This window comes from Mytilus trossulus, chromosome 9 (genome assembly GCF_036588685.1).
Source record: "Mytilus trossulus isolate FHL-02 chromosome 9, PNRI_Mtr1.1.1.hap1, whole genome shotgun sequence".
Taxonomy (NCBI): Eukaryota; Metazoa; Mollusca; class Bivalvia; order Mytilida; family Mytilidae; genus Mytilus; species Mytilus trossulus.
Genome location: NC_086381.1, coordinates 32,098,836 through 32,118,887, shown reverse-complemented (window position 1 = coordinate 32,118,887; position 20,052 = coordinate 32,098,836). Strand labels below are relative to the sequence as shown.

At 31.0% G+C, this 20,052-nt stretch overlaps 2 protein-coding genes across 20 annotated transcripts in view; one reads left to right on the top strand and one right to left on the bottom strand.

Annotated features, from left to right (window-relative positions):
* Nucleotides 1-20,052, bottom strand: part of LOC134685569 (twitchin-like) — a 131,446-nt gene that overhangs the window by 45,453 nt on the left and 65,941 nt on the right. For 15 of the 19 annotated variants that reach the window (XM_063545375.1, XM_063545363.1, XM_063545371.1 and 12 more), the window contains 12 exons: nt 12,661-12,799; nt 9,059-9,180; nt 7,586-7,597; nt 5,821-5,965; nt 5,114-5,255; nt 4,442-4,572; nt 3,811-4,098; nt 3,363-3,668; nt 2,886-3,037; nt 2,130-2,280; nt 1,312-1,439; nt 182-199 (listed from right to left, as the gene is read on the bottom strand). In XM_063545375.1, coding sequence (XP_063401445.1) covers nt 182-199; nt 1,312-1,439; nt 2,130-2,280; nt 2,886-3,037; nt 3,363-3,668; nt 3,811-4,098; nt 4,442-4,572; nt 5,114-5,255; nt 5,821-5,965; nt 7,586-7,597; nt 9,059-9,180; nt 12,661-12,799 — 1,734 coding nt within the window. Of the gene's footprint in view, nt 1-181; nt 200-796; nt 812-1,311; nt 1,440-2,129; nt 2,281-2,885; nt 3,038-3,362; nt 3,669-3,810; nt 4,099-4,441; nt 4,573-5,113; nt 5,256-5,820; nt 5,966-7,585; nt 7,598-9,058; nt 9,181-12,660; nt 12,800-20,052 lie in introns of all 19 variants that reach the window. The other 4 variants (XM_063545366.1, XM_063545369.1, XM_063545367.1 and 1 more) reach the window with 4 other exon arrangements.
* LOC134685571 (uncharacterized) lies at nt 15,916-19,762 on the top strand. Its single transcript, XM_063545383.1, has 3 exons — nt 15,916-16,161; nt 16,521-16,615; nt 17,272-19,762. Exons 2-3 carry the CDS (start codon nt 16,550-16,552, stop codon nt 19,687-19,689), a joined length of 2,484 nt encoding a protein of 827 aa, XP_063401453.1. The 5' UTR covers nt 15,916-16,161; nt 16,521-16,549; the 3' UTR covers nt 19,690-19,762.

Genomic DNA, 20,052 nt, shown 5'->3' with positions numbered 1-20,052 from the left:
AAATAAGTAATATACAAAAATTACAACGATAATAGATATTATTACATGTAAGGAAATAAACTAAAAATCAAATAAAATTAAAGTATTTTTTATTATAAGCAACGTCAGTAATAGTAGTAAAAAAATAAACATAAATAAACATAAAATCATTGTCCTATCATCTATAAAGCCGAAAAACTACCTGTTTATTCATGCCTTGCTGAAAATATCAAAATAAAAATAATTACAACAAGGGAGACAACTAAATTTGATCTCTCATGATGACTGAGAACGAGCTCTTTTGCTTTTCTAATAAATAGACAATATCACGTAACAATGATACAATTCATTATAAAAGATCTTGAAACCATCACTAGAGATCAAATTGTAATGACTATAGACTATGGTGATGACATATTTCTAAACTATTGTGATAACATATTTCTATACATATAATTGGTACATTATCTACTGTACCTCTATGATAAAGTGGGGAGATATAATGTTATACTGTGCTTATTAATGTCATTAAAGCTGAAGCATTTTAGTGTTCCTTTTCCTTCTATATAAAGATAAAATGTGGTATGATTGTCAATGAGGCTCCTCCAGAGATCAAATAACGTAGAAATTAAATTCTTTTTATATTTTAGCAAAATATGTGATAATCTTACTTTATTTCTCATAAAACTTAAATCATTTTTTTAACCCCTTGTTGAAATATTTTCCACAATGCCTTCTTTATTTTAATGACTAATTAAGCACAATATAACATAGTACACATTATCTACAACAAAGGAGATATACATGGAATACTTACAACCTTTGTAGGATCCTAGGATAGAGGTTAAAGGTCATTATCATGCTAAGAAAAACCACACAATATAGTACATAAAATGTAACCCGAATAATTCAGTCGTTATGTTCCGCTGATCTACGATGGCTACTTGTGTGGGAGAAAATCGGACACGGAAAGGCCTTGAATTATTCGAGTTACATAAGATGGAATATGGAATCATTTGGCTGGTTCATAGTTTAAAATTCTTATTATTACCATATGGAGTCTGCCTTCCTGATTAAAATTGCAAATAATTATTGATAGTTTGTGCATTTGTTCAATTGCATTTTAATCTTATTATTAGGCTGTATCAAAGCTGTTGGTCTGAAAAGCTTGTCTATGAGGAAGAGAAATCCTTAGAATTAGGAACAATATGAATAAGATACGTGTTTATCAGGGATTATTCTACCTTTGCTTGCTGCAATCAAGATTAGAATTGTATGCCATAAGAATCAGAAAGGGCCTTGTCATTCATAAAATTAGATTTATATACTAACCAGTCCTTTTTTCTTCCATTCAATCTTTGGTGTGGGTTCACCAATGTACTCGACAGGAATAGTGAAATCTTTTCCAACTTTGACACGGATTGGTTTCAAGTCATCCTTGTTCATAATTCTTGGTTTAACTGGAAAAAATATTCCTCACATTGAAAAGAAATGCATATTTCCATTTAGTTTCTTACCACTTAACTTAAATAATCTGAACAATTCTTTCTAAATTTTAACACATGTGAACCAATTTTGAGGGTGTAATATTAAAAATCTTGTTTAACCCTGCCACTGACTAGTTCCTAGACAAGAAGCTCAACTGCCAACAGAGGTTGTTTTTAGTTTATACATCTTGGTGTTTTAGGTCTATTAAGTGCCACTGACTAGTCCCCAGACAAGAAGCTCAACTGCCAACAGAGGTTGTTTTTAGTTTATACATCTTGGTGTTTTAGGCCTATTAAGAATTCTGTGTTAATGGCAGATTATTCATAGTCTTTGTTATATCTATTGACATATTGTCGCAATTGCTCTTGCAATGTAAAGCTTGTCATATGATATTGACACACACCTTTTGACAATGACCCTTTTGTTGGTTGATCTTTTATTCTATTTGTTGTGAAGGCCTGGGTTGAGTTCAATATCGTAGCAGCTACGTAGCGGCTATGTAGCTGCTATCAATATCTCTATATGTAACAACTAGTCTATAGCTACACGTTCAATAGTCAAGTTCAATATTCTGCTACGATATTGAACGCAGCCCTGTATGGATTTTTCAAACTGATAATTTATTGACAAAGCATAGACATATTTTTCAACAGTTACTGTACCTCTCCTGGACTTGGTTAGACAAGGTGGTGTAGCTTCACTAGGTTCTGATTTACCAGCCTTGTTAACAGCACTAACACGGAAAATGTATTCTCTGTTCTCAGTAAGGCCACTCACAGTTCCAACTCTCTTATCGCCAGGAACTTCAATGCCCTGTAATTGTTTAATAGTTAATTTACAATTTATACCTGCACAAAAAACAGGGATCTGATTTTGGCTAGGAATTAAATTATCAAAAAATCTTAAAACCACCTGAATACCCCAATCTTAAGTTCCATTTTCTACCTACAACTTTTCAGTGATTAATCCATTTGTGTTTGCTTAACATCCAGTGCCAATAACTTTTGATTTTTTTTTGAAGGAGCTCAAAAAGGGAAATTTGTTTAACAGAAAAAAATCATTCTTTAAATTTTCATATTCCAGCATTAATCGTCCTCTTTTTGTAAAATCAGTGTATAAGAGTTTTTTTTCAATTGATTTGCCAATATAAAGCACAATTTTTTTTTTTTTATCAATAGTTGCATCAGTAGAGCAACAGAAAAAATAATGACAAGAAGGAATGCATTTATATCTCAAGTTAGGCTATCTTGACCATGTGTTGCATGTAACATTGTTGTCTTCGTACCGCTACCTCTACAGTGGAGTTTGGTGTTGATATTGAAAGTTCAATATTTTCAGTGATTGTTGATTTTAAAATATCTTTTTTTTTGGATTACAGAATTGTAGGTTATAATTTTTTTTTTTCTTTAAATACTTACAGGCACCCATTCTGGTCTATGTTTCTCACATTTCTCAATGACATATTTCTCTATGGGAGCTCCACCATCATTAATTGGTGGCTTCCATCCAATTTCTACATAGTCCTTGTCATAATCCTCTACAGTAGTATCTTGTGGGGGGTCAGATGGATCTGGTTTACAAATAATGTAATATTTAAAATGATATCATTATTCAATTATGTCATAAGATAGAACAAAAAATATTTTTCTTTTATTTGTTTAAATGCAATGCATGTTCATTATATGACAACAAAGAGATATTCAATCTCAAATTTAGTTACACCAGTTGACTTAAAAGTTTAATCGTCATCAATATATCTATTTTTTCTGTGACTTGAGCATTATGTGAAAGGAAATGTTCAGGAAAAAATACAAATGCACAAGTTTGCAACTAGACGACTATCCAAAGGAGTGATTAAGTAGATGAAACCCTACATACGATGAAATATAACATACCCCATGGATCTTTGGCAATAATTTCACCATCAGCCAAGAGTGGTTCACTGGTACCCTGGTCGTTGACAGCTCTGACACGGAACTGATACCGATGTCCTTCCTTCAAGCCTGTAACATCTACTTCCAAATCCTCTGTAGTGCAAACTTGTTCAAATTTGTCTGAGTCTTTTTCTGAATCCTTCATTTCTACGATATAATGTTTGATAGGAGATCCACCATCATCTTTGGGTCTGTCCCAGAGTAGAGCACATTTATCAGCAAACACATCAACAACATCCAATGGTTCGCCTGGACGACCAGGTACATCTGAAAACCAAATGTATCATTAAAGAATAAAATAGATATCAGAAGATGTGGTATGAGTAACAATGAGACAACTATCCATACAAGTCACCAAAGTTTTAGAGGTTACAATGCACAAAATTATTGAATATTATTCAAACCTTACCCAAAACCCTGACAGGAATAGGAATGACCTCTGATCCGACCTCATTAGTAAGAGTCAGTTCATACTGTCCAGTATCACCTCTCTGTGCATCTGGGATACGGATGCTGGCCAGCGTATCAGACATTCTGATATCTGTATCTGCCTCACTAAGTGGGTTACCATCTTTTTTCCAGTGCCCTACAGGCATGGGTACACCAATGAATGGGATGCCGATCTCAATCACCTCACCCTTCTTTACAATAATCTCCTCTGGTATGTCTTTGGCATTTATCTGTGGTGGTTTGGGTACTGTTAGAAAAAAAACACAGGTTTTTAACAATTACATTGCATAAATTAATCTGTGTTAAAAAGCCCATGCACTTAAATTTACCAAAATAGTGTTTTAACCTAATCATCTGATTCAGTACAAGGGTTTCAATATCTTTCAATATTCTTTTTTTTTATCAAGCAAGTTTATAATATTTTATTTGCAAAATAACATTTGAATATTGACTGGTCCTTTTTACCACAGGAAGTTGGTACTTATCAATACATTCCATGAATAGTTATATACAAAAATTCAGGAGGTACTAAACAGTATTACAGAAGGGTAATGTATGACCTTAGTAAGCATTAACTTATAATTACTTACACTCATCAACGATGACTTCACATTTGGAAGATCTTTCACCAACTTGACAAGCATATTGTCCAGCATCTTCTCTAGTCAGATTTTTAATAACAATCTTATATAGTTCTCCTTTCCTTGTTACTTCTAAACGACTGTAAAGTAAAATTATACACACTGCAGCATGGTAGAAAAGACATAAAATTTACATAATCAAACTTCTTTTTTTTTATATTTTTCATTCAAAATTTTAAGTATGACCTACTTTCATGATGTTATTAACAAAAGAAGAAACATTAAAGAAAATTTGTTCACTTGAACTCACACCACAACAATAAAACAAATAAGTATTTTGCAGCTTACATTTCATCAGTTTTAGATTGCTTCCCATTTCATGTCAAACCTTTTAAAATATTTTTTTAAATGCTATTAATTTTATATTTTCTATAAATGTTACTATCCTGCTGTAAAGCATTTTCAATCTATAATGCTATACTATAAACCAACTTATTTGCAAGGATACTTTATTTTGTTTTAAGTTTTTTCTCGCCCATTTTGTGTCGGTTTATTTGGAGATTTTCAAATTTATTCCATGTAGTTCACATGTTCACGATGAGTTATATTCCCTTTATTTTACTGTTGAAAGTTGTGCTTATTTGATGGATTATGGTGTACGAAACTTTAGCGAATACATACGGATCATCCTTGTCGATTGGTTCTCCATCTTTAAGCCATTTGACGGGCTGGTTGTGAGGATTAGAAGCCTTACATTCCAATACAAGGGTTCCTTTCTCCCTTTCTCTTTTGTTTTCCAACTTCTTGAAGAATTTGACATCAGCTATATATAAAGATATTACATATCAAAATACTTATTTAACTTTACAAGTACTGTGAAATATCTTTTTAATATGAATGAATGATTGATGAATGATCTTTTTGATGGTTTATGCTGCATCAGCACAAAAAGGCTATATATAGGCAATCTAATATGAATGAAGAGAAATGAGACATAATGGACAATATCCAACTGAATTCAAACCAATTTTGATCATGCAGTGTCAGATCCAGAAGAGGGAGTTCTGGGGGTTGGAACCCCTCCCCCTTTTTTGGGGGGGACTTTCAACTCATTTGAATGGGGACATATGGTTGGTACCCCCATTCCTCTTGGTTTGGGAATCCCCACTTTAAAAAATACCTGGATCCGCTCCAGTCATGACATTTTCTCAGCCAATGATTTATGATCTTGTTATTTGCTGCAACTTTATTTGCAAACTGCTTATAAAGTAATTATATTTAACTTCAACTTTCTATTAAAAAAGAACACAGGATTGCTCTTTGATATGAAACCAATGTTAAAATGTTCAATGGATTAGAAAGAATGAATTTGGATAGTAATAACTTACGTTCCACGAACAGATTTGCAGTAGTTTCTTTGTCCAGGACTTTACATGTGTAAGGTCCGTCGTCCTTGGAGTGACAATTCTTAACAACAAGACGTCTCTTGAAACCATCTACCTGGATCTCATACTTTCCACCAGATGTTAGTTCCTGATACGAAAACAAGTGAAGACAAAAGTGAATAGCGGGAATACATATTCTGTGGATTCATTTATTTTTGTGGGTATCAAATTTCATGGATTGAGGAAAATTTGAATTTTCGTAAACATTTGATTTCTGTGTTTCGCTAATCTTAAAGCTTACAAGCTATTAATATGATGCACATTTGACTTCGTGGTTCACAAGTTCCCAGGAAAATTGGTATCCAACAAATAATAATGAATCCACAGTTATGCTATACTAAGAGTGATTCTTTTTGACCATTAAGTTTGTTTTATAAATATTACACAGACTTGCTACAAAATTTATATTAACAAACTCTACTGTATAAGTATTTCATGTAAAAATATGAGAAAGTTATAAAACACAAATGTATGGCAAAAACTTTAGTTTTAACTTTTAATTTGCAAACAAAAGTAACTTAAATCTTCATTACAAAAAGCCTGCATAAATTAATTTCAGTAAAGCAGAGCAAATAAAAATGTTGCCATAAAACTGTTAAAAAATCTGATAGTAAATAAAAACCAAATTTACGTTGTTTTTTTAATGCTTCGTATATATTAGAAAGGCTATCTAATGTGTAAATCTACTCATATCATTGTTTTTAATGAATCATAAAGCTATAATCAGGTATGCAAGTAAAGCTATGAAGAAAATAAAACTAAAGGTTGGAGTTTTAGTGGTGTACTAGCTTAAAAATGAAAAGAAGGGGAAACATAAAGAAAACTGAAAGTTGGAGAAGTGGTGTACTAGCTTTAAAAGGAAAATAGGAGGAAATAGAAGGAAAAGTGAAAAGCTATTGCAAATCTTCTGGTGTGGTGGCTTAGAAAGGAGTAAAAAAATGAAATAAAACAAATTTACAAGTTTTTTTTATTATTTTCAAAGATGAGGTTCTGCAATGTAAAGGCAACAATAAAAGTGGATGGAAAAAAAATCCAGACTTCTTTGAAAAATAACAATATGAAAATAAAATGCAGGATGACAGAAGTATGAATAAAATATATAAACTAAAATGATTCAAAACCGAAAGAGGAAGGAAAAATTAAGAAAAAAATCAAAATTCAGGAATATTTTTGGAGCATTAAAATATGTTTATTAAATGCAGTTAAACAGAAATAAGATTAACTTTTGAAATGATTGCTTTAATATTCAGTATTTATTATTATTGTATTTGATTTCACTTTAAAACATTGTTATACATATTACTTGGTAATTGTGATAATTTAGTATCTTCATTTTAATAGTATTTAAAGGGGAGATAAGCCACTTACTTTTACTGTTCTTTAAGAAAGATTCAGATTAATTGTAGTCATAAAAGTTATTCTATCAAGATTGGCAGAGGCTGCAAACTTTTTTCTTTCTATTGTTTGTATTCCTGGGAAAAATTGCTAAACAGATTTTTCTTTAACATTAACAAAGTATTTAAAAAAGAAGATGTGGTATGATTGCCAATGAGACAACTCTTCACAAGAGACCAATTGACACAGAATTAACAAACTTTTATTCACAGTGCGGCCTTCAACAACGAGTAAAGCTTGCAGCCTCTGTTTAGGAATGGAAAGGTAATACTACAGCCTGTCACTACATCAGAGGTACTACACCTTAACTTACCTTCACTTTGTTCTAGAAAATCATCATATATACAGTACGGACATTTATAATGCAAGGCCAGTACAAACTGATAGAACAGCTTCTTATTATCTTAGTATTTTTTTTATCTTTTGTCTTTTTTTTAGCACTCAAGATTTAAACCCCCTACCCAAACAGATAAAAGTTATATTGTTCATGGGCGCCGGACATTTGAGCGAAAAAATTAAAACTACTAGGGGACATTTGAGCACCAACATTAGAGCCCATTTAAGCGCAGCATTAATCCGCTCACCTATATTTTCGATAGCCCATTTTAGCTAGATATACCTGGTTGAATATATTTTCATCATGGAAATACAAGTTGTTAAAACGAACAAAGGAAAACAAAATTTGTGATGGATACCGATAGAGGATAGACAAAGTATTTATAAAGGAATGAGCACCACAATCGAGAAAAGAGAAAGAGCAGTTCCTAATGCAATTCTATGAACAATATTGTACAAGGGGTATATCTAGAACCCATTACGTACATTCTCTAGGTTATAAATTTCAGGCTAGAACAGACTTTTAACATTTGATTTAACCTTTTACACTTTTAGTGCTGTATTTCAATTGAAGTTTTATATTGTTTTATGTTGAGCTGTCTTGAGTCTATTAAACTATTTTTAATTTATTATATATTATTTATATCCTAAAAAGGGTTAAAAAGATTTCGCTAAAATGGGCTTTGGCAATTTAAATTTTCGCTAAAATGGGTTAAAATTCTGGCCCTCAAATTGGATCTACTTTCGTGCTCAAGCGTCATATTTTTTTCACTCAAATGTCCTCAGCCAATTGTTTATACATTATGACCCACAAACTTGGAAATCTATCTCAGTCTTTTTTTCAACTGAATAATGCTTAATAAATTTCATATAATTAATAAAAACGGCTTAAGAATCAATTTATACTGGCCGAAACAAAGTTATGAATACACTTTAAAGGTGAAATCACTAAAACATTTGGGACGTGTATTTGAGCTGGTAGGAACAACGTGTGATAGAATCAATGGTGACATGATCATATTGTAATTTGGTATTTGGATGTCCTAATGCAAGGTAAATGTTGTTGAACAGTTGTTTGTACGGTTATATAAGAAAAGTTGTTTTTTATATAAAAATAAATAAATATTACAATATTAAAATGGTGACAGATTTGTCATGAACTATCATAATTTAAAATGATGTCTCAGAAGCATTATCAAATTCTATACTGCATAGTGTTATAAAGAACAAAATGGAACCAAGTTGGTCCAACTATAATTTTTCCTCTAAAAGGTAACAGTTATTGATATACCATTGACACAAACATTTCTGGCTTTTCTGCTCTGTTTCATTTAAACCGTTTATTAACCATTGTCATAAATACATGGGTGTTTTCTAAGAAAAGTATGGGATCTCCATTACATAGGGATTGTATTCATGCTTGTCTTTCCCTATTTAGGAAGGTACATACCTTGTCATTTCTAAACCATTTAACCTCAGCCTCTGGATCGTTGACATCACATTCAAATGTTGCTCTATCTCTTTCTATACCTTCAACATCATCTAACAACTTCATGAAATCCCATTCAGGATCTAGAAAATAATTGCACACAATATACATATATCAATGTTTGTAGATACAAATCCAGTAAAAAAAACTCATGCAAATTCAAAATATATATTTATTGACTTGTGTTGGTCTTTTGAACAAGATGATGTTTCTCAATCAACAGGCTAAAATTTTGTGCAAAGATTTCCGCGAGACCTATATATTTTATCAATATAAAAGTACATTAATACCAGTTTTAGAAGGATAAGTAAAAGGATCAAGAAAAATCTGATGCCTTTCTAATATGAAGCGTCTAAAATGCACCTCTATATAAATAGCATGTGCTTATAATAATCACAAATCCCTGTATTTTGTGTTCATTATAAATCCAATTGACTGTATTTATTTGAAAAATATTGCCTAAATCTGTTATTTACATACCCATTGCCTTGCCTAAATCTGTTATTTACATACCCATTGCCTTGCCTCTGATTAATCTTATGTCAAACAAACTAATGCTTTTGAAATTCAAAGAGTGAAGTTGAAGTGGAGCAATGTTCATTCAAACAAAGTACACTCATTTAAATAGATCCCAAAAGAATCTTAGCAAATTTGATTAATTGCAAGTAAATGTGTATACACTTAAGAAGTTTTGCAATAGCATTCTTTAAACTTGATTAATTTCAATGGAGGTTTATATTAAGTCTATAAACATCAGGTTTAATACTGCTACTGGAATGTTTGAATTGGTAAACCTAAATAACTTAAATTAAACACAAAGGCTAAGTTGAAAATTCAAATAAACAATGGATACCAAACATCTCTGCTTTGATTACATCTTTGGCAACATGTATTGTGCAAGAAAGATTTAATATTACTTTTTTCAATACAGATATTACAGATTACAAAAATAGCCAACATAGACGAAAAAAACACTTATGTTTCTTATTATTTTAAATAAAAATAAATCATTAACATTAAATGAGAATAAAACTTGATTGTGTTGCGATTAACCTTCATCAGGAAGGCTCCAACCCAAAATTTGAAGCTGAGAATTTACAGCAAAATTTAAAACAACAGTTTAAGAAAGTACAAAAGCTTTAGCTGACACTTGATTATATTTCATGGTGCTGTATTGTTTATATATTCCCTAGCCAAGGGTTATCATCAAGTCTCTTGGAGAAGAGGGCACTGGATTATAACCCTTGGTTAGTAAAAATTTTATGTCTATGGATAATTTTAATGAGGATAATACTTCACACAGAATCATTTGTTTTAAAATTTTCTAATGTAAATATCTATCCCTTATTTCTAGAAACTTTTTACAATAACATTCCAGGACAACAGGAACTAGAGGCTCTAAAGAGCCTGTGTCGCTCACCTAGGTATATGTGAATTAAACAAAGGAAGCAGACAGTTCATGACAAAATTGTGTTTAGTTGATTGTGATGTGTTTGTACATCTTACTTTACTGAAAATTCTTGCTGCTTTCAATTATCTCTATCTATAATGAACTTGTCCATGTAGTTTCAGTGGAAAATGTTAGTAAAAATTTACAAATTTTATGAAAATTGTTAAAAATTGATTATAAAGGACAATAACTTCTTAGGGGGTCAATTGAACATTTTGGTCATTTTGACTTATTTTTGAGTTTTAAATTGCTGTACATTATTGCTGTTTACAATTTATCTCCATCTATAATAATATTCAAGATAATAACCAAAAATAGTAAAATTTCCTTAAAATTACCAATTTAGGGGCAGCAACCCAACAATGGGTTGTCTGATTCATCTGAAAATTTCAGGGCAGATAGATCTTGACCTGATAAACAATTTGACCCCATGTCAGATTTGCTCTAAATGCTTTGGTTTTTGAGTTATAAGCCAAAAACTGCATTTTACCCTTATGTTCTATTTTTAGTCATGGCGGCCATCTTGGATGGTTGGCCGGGTTAAAAAACACAAACTTTAAACTAGATACATCAATGATGATTATGGCCAAGTTTGGATTAATTTGGCCCGGTAGTTTCAGAGGAGAAGATTTTTGTAAAAGATCATGGATATTTACGAAAAATGGTTAAAAATTGACTATAAAGGGCAATAACTACTGAAGGGGTCAACTGACCATTTTGGTCATGTTGACTTATTTGCAAATCTTACTTTGCTGAACATTATTGCTGTTTACAATTTATCTCCATCTATAATAATATTCAAGATAATAACCAAAAACAGTAAAATTTTCTTAAAATTACCAATTTAGGGGCAGCAACCCAACAATGGGTTGTCTGATTCATCTGAAAATTTCAGGGCAGATAGATCTTGACCTGATAAACAATTTGACTCCATGTCAGATTTGCTCTAAATGCTTTGGTTTTTGAGTTATAAGCCAAAAACTGCATTTTACCCCTTTGTTCTATTTTTAGCCATGGCGGCCATCTTGGATGGTTGGCCGGGTTAAAAAACACAAACTTTAAACTAGATACATCAATGATGATTGTGGCCCAGTTTGGTTTAATTTGGCCAAGTAGTTTCAGAGGAGAAGATTTTTGTAAAAGTTAACGCTGGACAACGGACGACAGACGACGACGGACGCCAAGTGATGAGAAAAGCTCACTTGGCCCTTCGGGCCCGGTGAGCTAATGATAATGATTTTCTCACATTTTTATTTCATTGTAAAAGATTCGTAAATAAAGGCAACAGTAGTATACCGCTGTTCAAAATTCATAAATAGATAGAGAGAAAAAACAAATCTGGGTTACAAACTAAAACTGAGGGAAACGTATTAAATATAAGAGAACTACAACACAACACCAAAATGTAACACACACAGAAACAAACTATAATGTAACAATGGCCATTTTCTTGACTTGGTAAAGGACATTTTTATGAAAAAAATGTGGGTTGAACCTGGTTTTGTGGCATGCCAAACCTCCAACTTTTAAGATAGTGTTAATTATAACATTAAAATGACAACATTACACGTCAGGGTTACTATAAATAAACAGATAAATGGGAGAAAATATAGGAAAGAGAAACGAACGAATAATAACCATCAAAAGGTAACAGGTTGAAAATAAAATTTAAACACCAGATGCATGCTACCTCCACACAAAACTATGCTTAGATGTAAACAGTTTGAAAGCCATAACAACTACAAAGTTGAAGATCGCAGAGGACCAAAAGTTCCAAACAGTTGTGAGGCCAGTGTTATCCGCCTGGGACAAAAACATCAATCTGCCTGGGACAAAAACATCATTATTATCAAGAATAATACATAGTTTTGCAAAAAGTAAATTTTATATACATGTACTAAATGCTTGCATACCTTCATACTTTTCAGATCTCAGGAATGCCAAAAAAATATTATCCCATTAATGAGAATATTGCATAATTTTAACACTGATGAACTGTATTGACCATTTTTTTTTAGATTGAAGATAGAAATAAGAAGATGTTGTATGAGACCACTCTTCATCCAAGTTCAAAGAATCACTAGTGCTCTGATCAAATCATTTAAAAACTAACCTGTGACTTTAAACTGACAAGTAGTTTTAGCATCACCACAAGTACATGTGTACTCAGCTTCATCATCTGGCTGGCAGTCTTTGATTCTGAGGATACAGCGGTTCTCACGACGTTGGATCTCCATTTTACCTGATTGGTACTATAAAATACAATAAGAATTTATAAAATTATTGAGAACTAATAGCCTGAGATCCAAAAATCTAATCCCACAAAAACACCACTACCACTGAATTCTTTACAAACTCCATGTGAAAGTACTCAAATTTTATCCCATTTTATTTATCCTGTGCCCTAACTTGTGTAAATCTGTGAAGGAATTGGCACCAGTATATCATACAGATCTTACAAAGAACTAAAATAATAAACGATTAGAAAAGATTTGTACTAAATTAGATTTCAACAACAATTTATCTTACAAATCTAGCTGAGCATTGATAAAATTAGCTTCTAATATTGATAGCAATCAAATTTTGGAATGTTTTCTAATATAATACATCTTAAACAAAACATCTAAGTTCATCAAAAATTAAATTCGAAAATATATTTGTTAATGCATATAAATTTCTGCAAAAAGTTTGAATGTTAAAATTTTCAAATGCTTATAAAATTAAGATTAATGATATAAAAGCTTTATCTCTATCTTCATCAGCGGAATATAAATGATACGAAAGAAAATAGACAGAGATTACCAAGTATTTCAATATCTCAAGATTTTGATGAAAGTCAGCATGGCAGGGTTCGTATTTCCCAAACATTTATCTCTTATTCATAGAATTCAATTACTTTTTATAACAAACAAATTCAGAACTGTTTTGTTTGTTTTCATCTTAAAAACTATGATTGTTATCTTAAACTTGACTGATCAAAGCCAATACCTTCAATCACACTTCAGGTTTTTAGCAAAACAAACAAAAAAAATAACTTTACGTTTTTGCTCCCAAGACAATTTCTTTTGTATAACTTACACACAGTTATAATACATTGTCTAGTTTATGACTTCCTTTCAAAATAAAGATGAACTTTTCCTTTAAAATAATTATGGTGCAATTGGAGAACACTATATATCTAACACTAATTAAGGGACAACATCAAAAGTTCAATGTAAGATAAAAAAAACTTAATTCACATAGTTTTTTCACAGTCCCCACCCCCCTCTTAACTTAATTTGGAAAAAAGTGATTAACCTATATATGTAAAATCGATTTTGGATTAACAAAACTTGCAGCAATGTTGACCCCCACCCCCAAACTATTTGATTTAAGTTTTTTTATCCTACATCGATCTTTTGATGTCCTCCCTAAATTTAACACAATAAAGATGTTCAAGTATTAAAGTTTTTTCCTGAAATTAAAGTATGTTAAAGATTGGCAAAGTTTTAAAAAAAAAGATATAATGAAAGTGAAATAAATGATCGAGTTCAGGGGAAGATAATAAATGATGGGGAAAAGGAGAAAATGTGTGATAAGGCATTTATGGAAGCAAATTTGAATGGAAGCAAAATGGCAATACAATACAATAGATAAGACTATAAGAAAATAATCTGTGCATTTATGGTCATTTATAAGTGAAGCTGTATAGCTTTAGCAGGTGCTTGTAAAGTAAAATATGGAATATAGGCTATAGCTCATGGTCTACTTAAAATTAAGTAGATTGTTTTTCTTGAAATAAGGTTTATATAAAATAAAAAGGATGTGGGCTATACATAATTTGAGGGTTGGAATTAATTCAGTAAATTTCTATACCTCTGGGTCACCTTGCTTTGGACTCTACAATTAATACAACAAAAACACAATATGTTAATATTTAGAACCATGCTATTTCAGTCAAATCTATAAACAGTACATATGTACATACTCAAAACATGAGTGAACAATCAAAATAAATACACATTGTATTTTTACAACTCAAAAAATCAAATCAAAATTTGAATAAAATAAATGAAAGTTTCTAAATCATAACAAAGAGTCAACAGAAGTATGTTCTATTTGCAGGTAAACCAGTACATTCTGTATGAACTCAAGACTTTTGTTGTTTAAAATCAGTACTTTTAAATTTTGAACTTTATGAAATTTTTATTAAATTGTTATAGATTAAAATTAAAATACAACGGATGAAAAATTGACAAGAATATTTCATTCAATAATCTTTATAAATAACCAAACAATAAATAGTCAGTATTGACCTTTATATTTCAAATTTTTCCTATGAAGACAATTAAATGTTTTGATAGACTATTTAATGACGTCTTTTTCACGGTAACACATGCCTAAGTGTGACTGTAGTCTCTGCCTTAGAAACCAATTTGATCATCCATTGAACCACAAAGTATCAGATATACACCAAGCTAGATACAATTTCAAAATAACAGTTTAACATTGACATGCAGGCATTGTTATATTTACCTTTAATTAAAATTTTAATTTAAGAGAGGCCTTAAAAGGGTAATAAATTCATAAAAAAAAAAAAAAATCTTTCCAAAAATGACAACTCATTAACAAAGATAAATTTTAAGCATTGTTTTGAGGAAATTTTTTTTTTTGGTTAAATATCTGATCTCTATTTAAAGTACTATTTTAGCATTTCTGAAAAATCCCCTCTGTCTACATTTATTACCAAATTCAAGATCTTATAGCCAATTAATGGATTATACTGATGAAGTGCTAGTTATAACATTAGACCATTATCTATCTAGGAATCATCACAACTATACTAGTGAGGAATCGTCTGGATTTATATTTTAAAAGTGTAACAAATGTGGTGACATGAAGCGTAAATATAACCAGATCTTATATTTATTCAATTAAAATTGGCAACAAAAGAATTAATTTCAAGATGCGTTTTAGTTTAAATTTCAAAATTGGATATAAGTAATAAAATTGAACTGGGAGACCAATTTTAACAACATTTATGATACATATTGGCTATTATTATGGTGAAATGTAAATATTAACAGAATTATGTAGTATTCAAGGTTGGAAACTTTAATACTAGTTAATACTTATATAATGACACTGCTACAGCAACCGTATATATTGTATAGAAGTGCGACAATACAATCACTGCAGTGCCACATTTAATTGCAGATGGCTGAGATGTAAATAAATATAACTTATTTGTTCAACTGTAGATAGCTCAAACATTTAATTCCATCGGATAAAATAAACATTCCTACATAGGACTTTATAGTGGAACACCAGAATGAATTTCATCATTAAATATCAAAGGCACGAAGAAAAAATATATAATTGGAAAAGCTAGGACATTATCTGTGAAACTAAAAGTATTAATAGATCATTTTTTTAAATAATGATTTTAAAATTGAACTGAGCATTTTATAGCAGTTATAAATGTATTGATCTAAGGACAAAACATGGAATTAAAATTAGCATTTATTAACCAGTGTTTGGTATCCTAGGAGGGATACAATCTTCCTGCACGAATTTGTCGACAAGATAAAGAGCCACTTCAAAGTGGAAAATTAATACACAGTGATTTATTAAGGTAATTAAAATATGATTTCGCACATTACCCCCTGACTTATTGGATATTGGGATGACAGAACGGCTCAAATTTAGTATGATAGCCGAAAGTTTTAGATGAAGATAAATTTGCTGTGGAAAAATATAAAAAATTGATTAATCATTTGAAAAACAGAAATATAATAAATTCAAATGTGAAATGTTGTATTGAATTTAAAGGTAAACTTTACACTTGAAAATTTTAGACAACATAATTGTTTATTTACTTTATCAAATTGGCAAACCATTTCAATCAATCAAATTCGCTTAAACAAAGTGCTTCTTAAAGTAGTTAACAAAGTATCATTAGAAATATATTTATTCTAGTTTTAATTATTTTAGATTGTGTAGTCTGCTGATTTGAGACTCTAATGGATGACTACTATATGAATGGACTACTCAGTGAAACAGACAGGATCCTTCCAGTGCATACTCAAGTAAGTTTGTTTGTTTATTTCATCTATTTATAAAATCATTATTAACTCATGCACTTTATTCATTTATATCTATTTCAATGTTCAATCTTTTGTGCAGTGCTATTTTTGTAGATTGTTTAAAAGTTATGAAATTAATATCAAATGTCAGTTTTTGGGGTGTGATTGATCTTAACTAATGAACAGAAAAATATCAAAATTTCTATAGACATCGACAATGCATTATAAAACCTGCCAATAAAATCAACCAATTTTATTCTGTTACAATTTGTTGTCAATATTACGAATTAACAATGCACAAAAAATTGAATGGGCGTCAAAATTAAAATCAATTGCTTTACTTTATAATTTGCCAAGGTGTAGTTTATATCATGTTTACAGGACTTGTTTTCTTGCTACATAACAAACTAGTTACATTCAAATCACATTCATTTATAAAAGTAACATTTTCTGAGTTATCTCCCCTTATATGGCAAACTTGTGAGAAAAAAAAAAATATTTAAACAAAAAGGATTATGTAGTCATAAAAAACAATGAAAAAAATAATATAAAACAAATCATATTTTCATTTAGATGAAAAGTCTTTCAAATTTACAATTCATTTAACTGTTACAAAAAATTTTTGAACTGAATGACCTTATTTCTATCATTCCTTTTAGAGACCTGGTCATGATGGTCAGCTACAAAGATTACACCTACAGAGAATGCAGGATAAAACCTACGATTCAGAGGATGACGATTCTGACATGGACAACTTTGATTTGGATGACTCAGATACTATTTTACAATTGAACCCAGCACATGGACAGACTGTAGCACTGTGGTCATTCATGAAGTTAGATAGTATAGCTGTGTTCCCTCCTGACCAAAATCTGGTAGGAAATATCATAGAATATGCAGAAAAACACTTTGGTTTCCTTCGATTTCAACACCAACTGATGTTACTTAGTCCAGGACAACTATCCCCTGTTAGTCTGAACAGTGTATACAGTATAAGACCTGGTTCAGTTGTCATGGTGATGCCAGAAGAAAATGCAATTGTGACAATTGAAATTGGACAACTAAAAACAAGCTTTGAATTAAATCTGGATTTATCAATGACCGTCCAAAAACTTAAAACAAATATACGAAAGAGGAAAGGAATTCCTATAGAAAGACAAGAAATTCTGTATTCGAACCGAGCTCTAGAAAATGATAAACGATTATTTGAATATCGCATTAAAAATAGGTCAATACTTCATGTCATGATTCAAGCACATTTTGATTTATTGATAAATGTAGAGACATTCTGGGGTAAGACTTATCGTTTCTACCTTGACCCTTGCAGTACAGGTACAGATATTGTTTATGCAGTATTTAATAGAGCTTTCAGTGCTAATGGTCCAGAAGATGCTGGGCTGCATGAACTTTATGTCCCACTTCATGTTCTAGTCCTACAATATCAAAACAAGCTAGTCAACTGGGATTACTGTATAGCATACCTAAGCATACATACGGGTGAGAAACTAGTCCTATCAACGGTCGGGCATCAAAGTCATATTCAATTAGAGACTGTCAATGTTGTTACTGAATCTGGAGAGAAATATGACATCACTGTGTCCCAGTATGACCGTTGGTCAGTTCTTGCCTTCATGCTCCATGGTCTGACCAATGTCCCTGTAGATCTTATCAGACTTTATAAAGATGGAAAAAGAGCAGACTTTTCATCAACAATTGGACAAATTGAAAGACATCAAATAATTGTAATGAATGTTGTCATGACACATATAGATAGGGACCTTGTATTTGGAGTGCCACTTAAAATCAGCATTGGGCATGGAATACTAGAAAATGTAAGAATATCCGCTAACAAAACTATTAGAAAATTAAAACGTAAACTTGAAAGAATGGGAGTACCTAATGCTTCATTATATGAACTGACAATTGGCAATCAAAAACTATCTAACAATCATAAAATAATGGATCTGGTCTTTGACCTCTCAATTCCATTGGTGCTAAAATTAGAAACTTATCCTGTTTTTGCTCATGCTCCAGATGGAGTTATATATAAGACATATCTAAGATCTGATCAAACAATTGCAAGCTTTAAACACAAGATTGAGCTGAAAACAGGCTACTCTTTAAAATCAAGTCATTTAATTGTAGCTGGAAGACCCATTCCTGACCATCCAAAGAATATCTTATATGAGTGTGGAATAAGCTGTCGTAATTCTATCTTCTTCCATCCAGCAAATGACTTTGATGCATTCTTTATCTTAGGAAATAAATGGCTTGAAAAAATTAAGATTCCACTTCACAATCCGTCATCAACAGATATTCGTAATGCAGTGTGGAATACTAGAAAGTTACCAGAGGGAAGTCTTAATTGTGTTCTAACAATATTATATTGGATATTCATGCCGAAAATAGCTGCAGCAAATATGTCTACAGTAAGGACAAAAATAAAGAAAAGAATGCCTGTTGCAAGAGAAACGCTTTATGAACTTAAAAAACAAGGAAAACTTCAATTTTTAGAGAAAGAACTTCTGGGAAAACAAGATAAACCAAGAGCTGTATATTCTTCTCCAATTCCAGGTGCTGACTTCAAAAGGCCACTAGACGGTGCAAAAATCTATCACCATATAAAGACTAACAATATTCCCAAATTTGAACCTGACCAGATTATAGATCTTAATGAAAAACTTGAAAGTGGCAGAAAGGTTAAACGCCATCCAAAAACAGGATTGCCTCAGATCTACGATTCACCAAGATCCACAATACCACCTTGGATGAAAAACATTCAGACAAGAAATCAAACCAATAGATTAACTCTGGCAAATGTAGAGGGTGGTCCCAATGGAATGGACGGCGTACATGTGTCGAAAATTCAACAAATTCATAAAAAAATAGGTTCCAAACTAAATGATCCTAACGTTGGACATAAATCACATAGACAAGATTATAGTAATAATTTCAGTAAGCGTAATAGATTTATGTATGATTATCAACATTTTGATTATGTAGCCAGTGAAGATGGTCACGGTGTTAAATCTGCGTCAACTTTTCCTCATAAGTTTTTACCAAAACTTATCCATTAAGTTAATTCAAGGAAATTTAAAAAGATGACACAGTCCTTCATCAAACAAAATTAAAAGTAAAAATACACATATAATAAAAATAAAATTTATAGAACTATGAATGCTAAGATAATTTAAAGTTTTGTTCTTTTTCCTCTGAAAGGTTTAAACTACATTTAATTTTTTTTCTTAAAATTTGCTCATTTTTCTTTATTTTTGTTTTTCGATAAAACTTTTATTAAACTTTTAATCTATTTTAAAGTTAAGCATTGTTTTTCCTTCTTTTTTTCTATTACACAACTTGATACCTCAATATTAATACCCTGGCATCAGTAATGATAGTTATCCTTAATATTATCTTTTTTTATAGAAGATACCACAATT

Bases quoted from the DNA above. Each gene is read 5' to 3' on its own strand.
- LOC134685571 (XM_063545383.1), top strand. From the start codon at position 16,550: ATGGATGACTACTATATGAATGGACTACTCAGTGAAACAGACAGGATC. The intron at 16,616-17,271 runs GTAAGTTTGTTT...CATTCCTTTTAG, and splicing joins TCCTTCCAGTGCATACTCAA to AGACCTGGTCATGATGGTCA.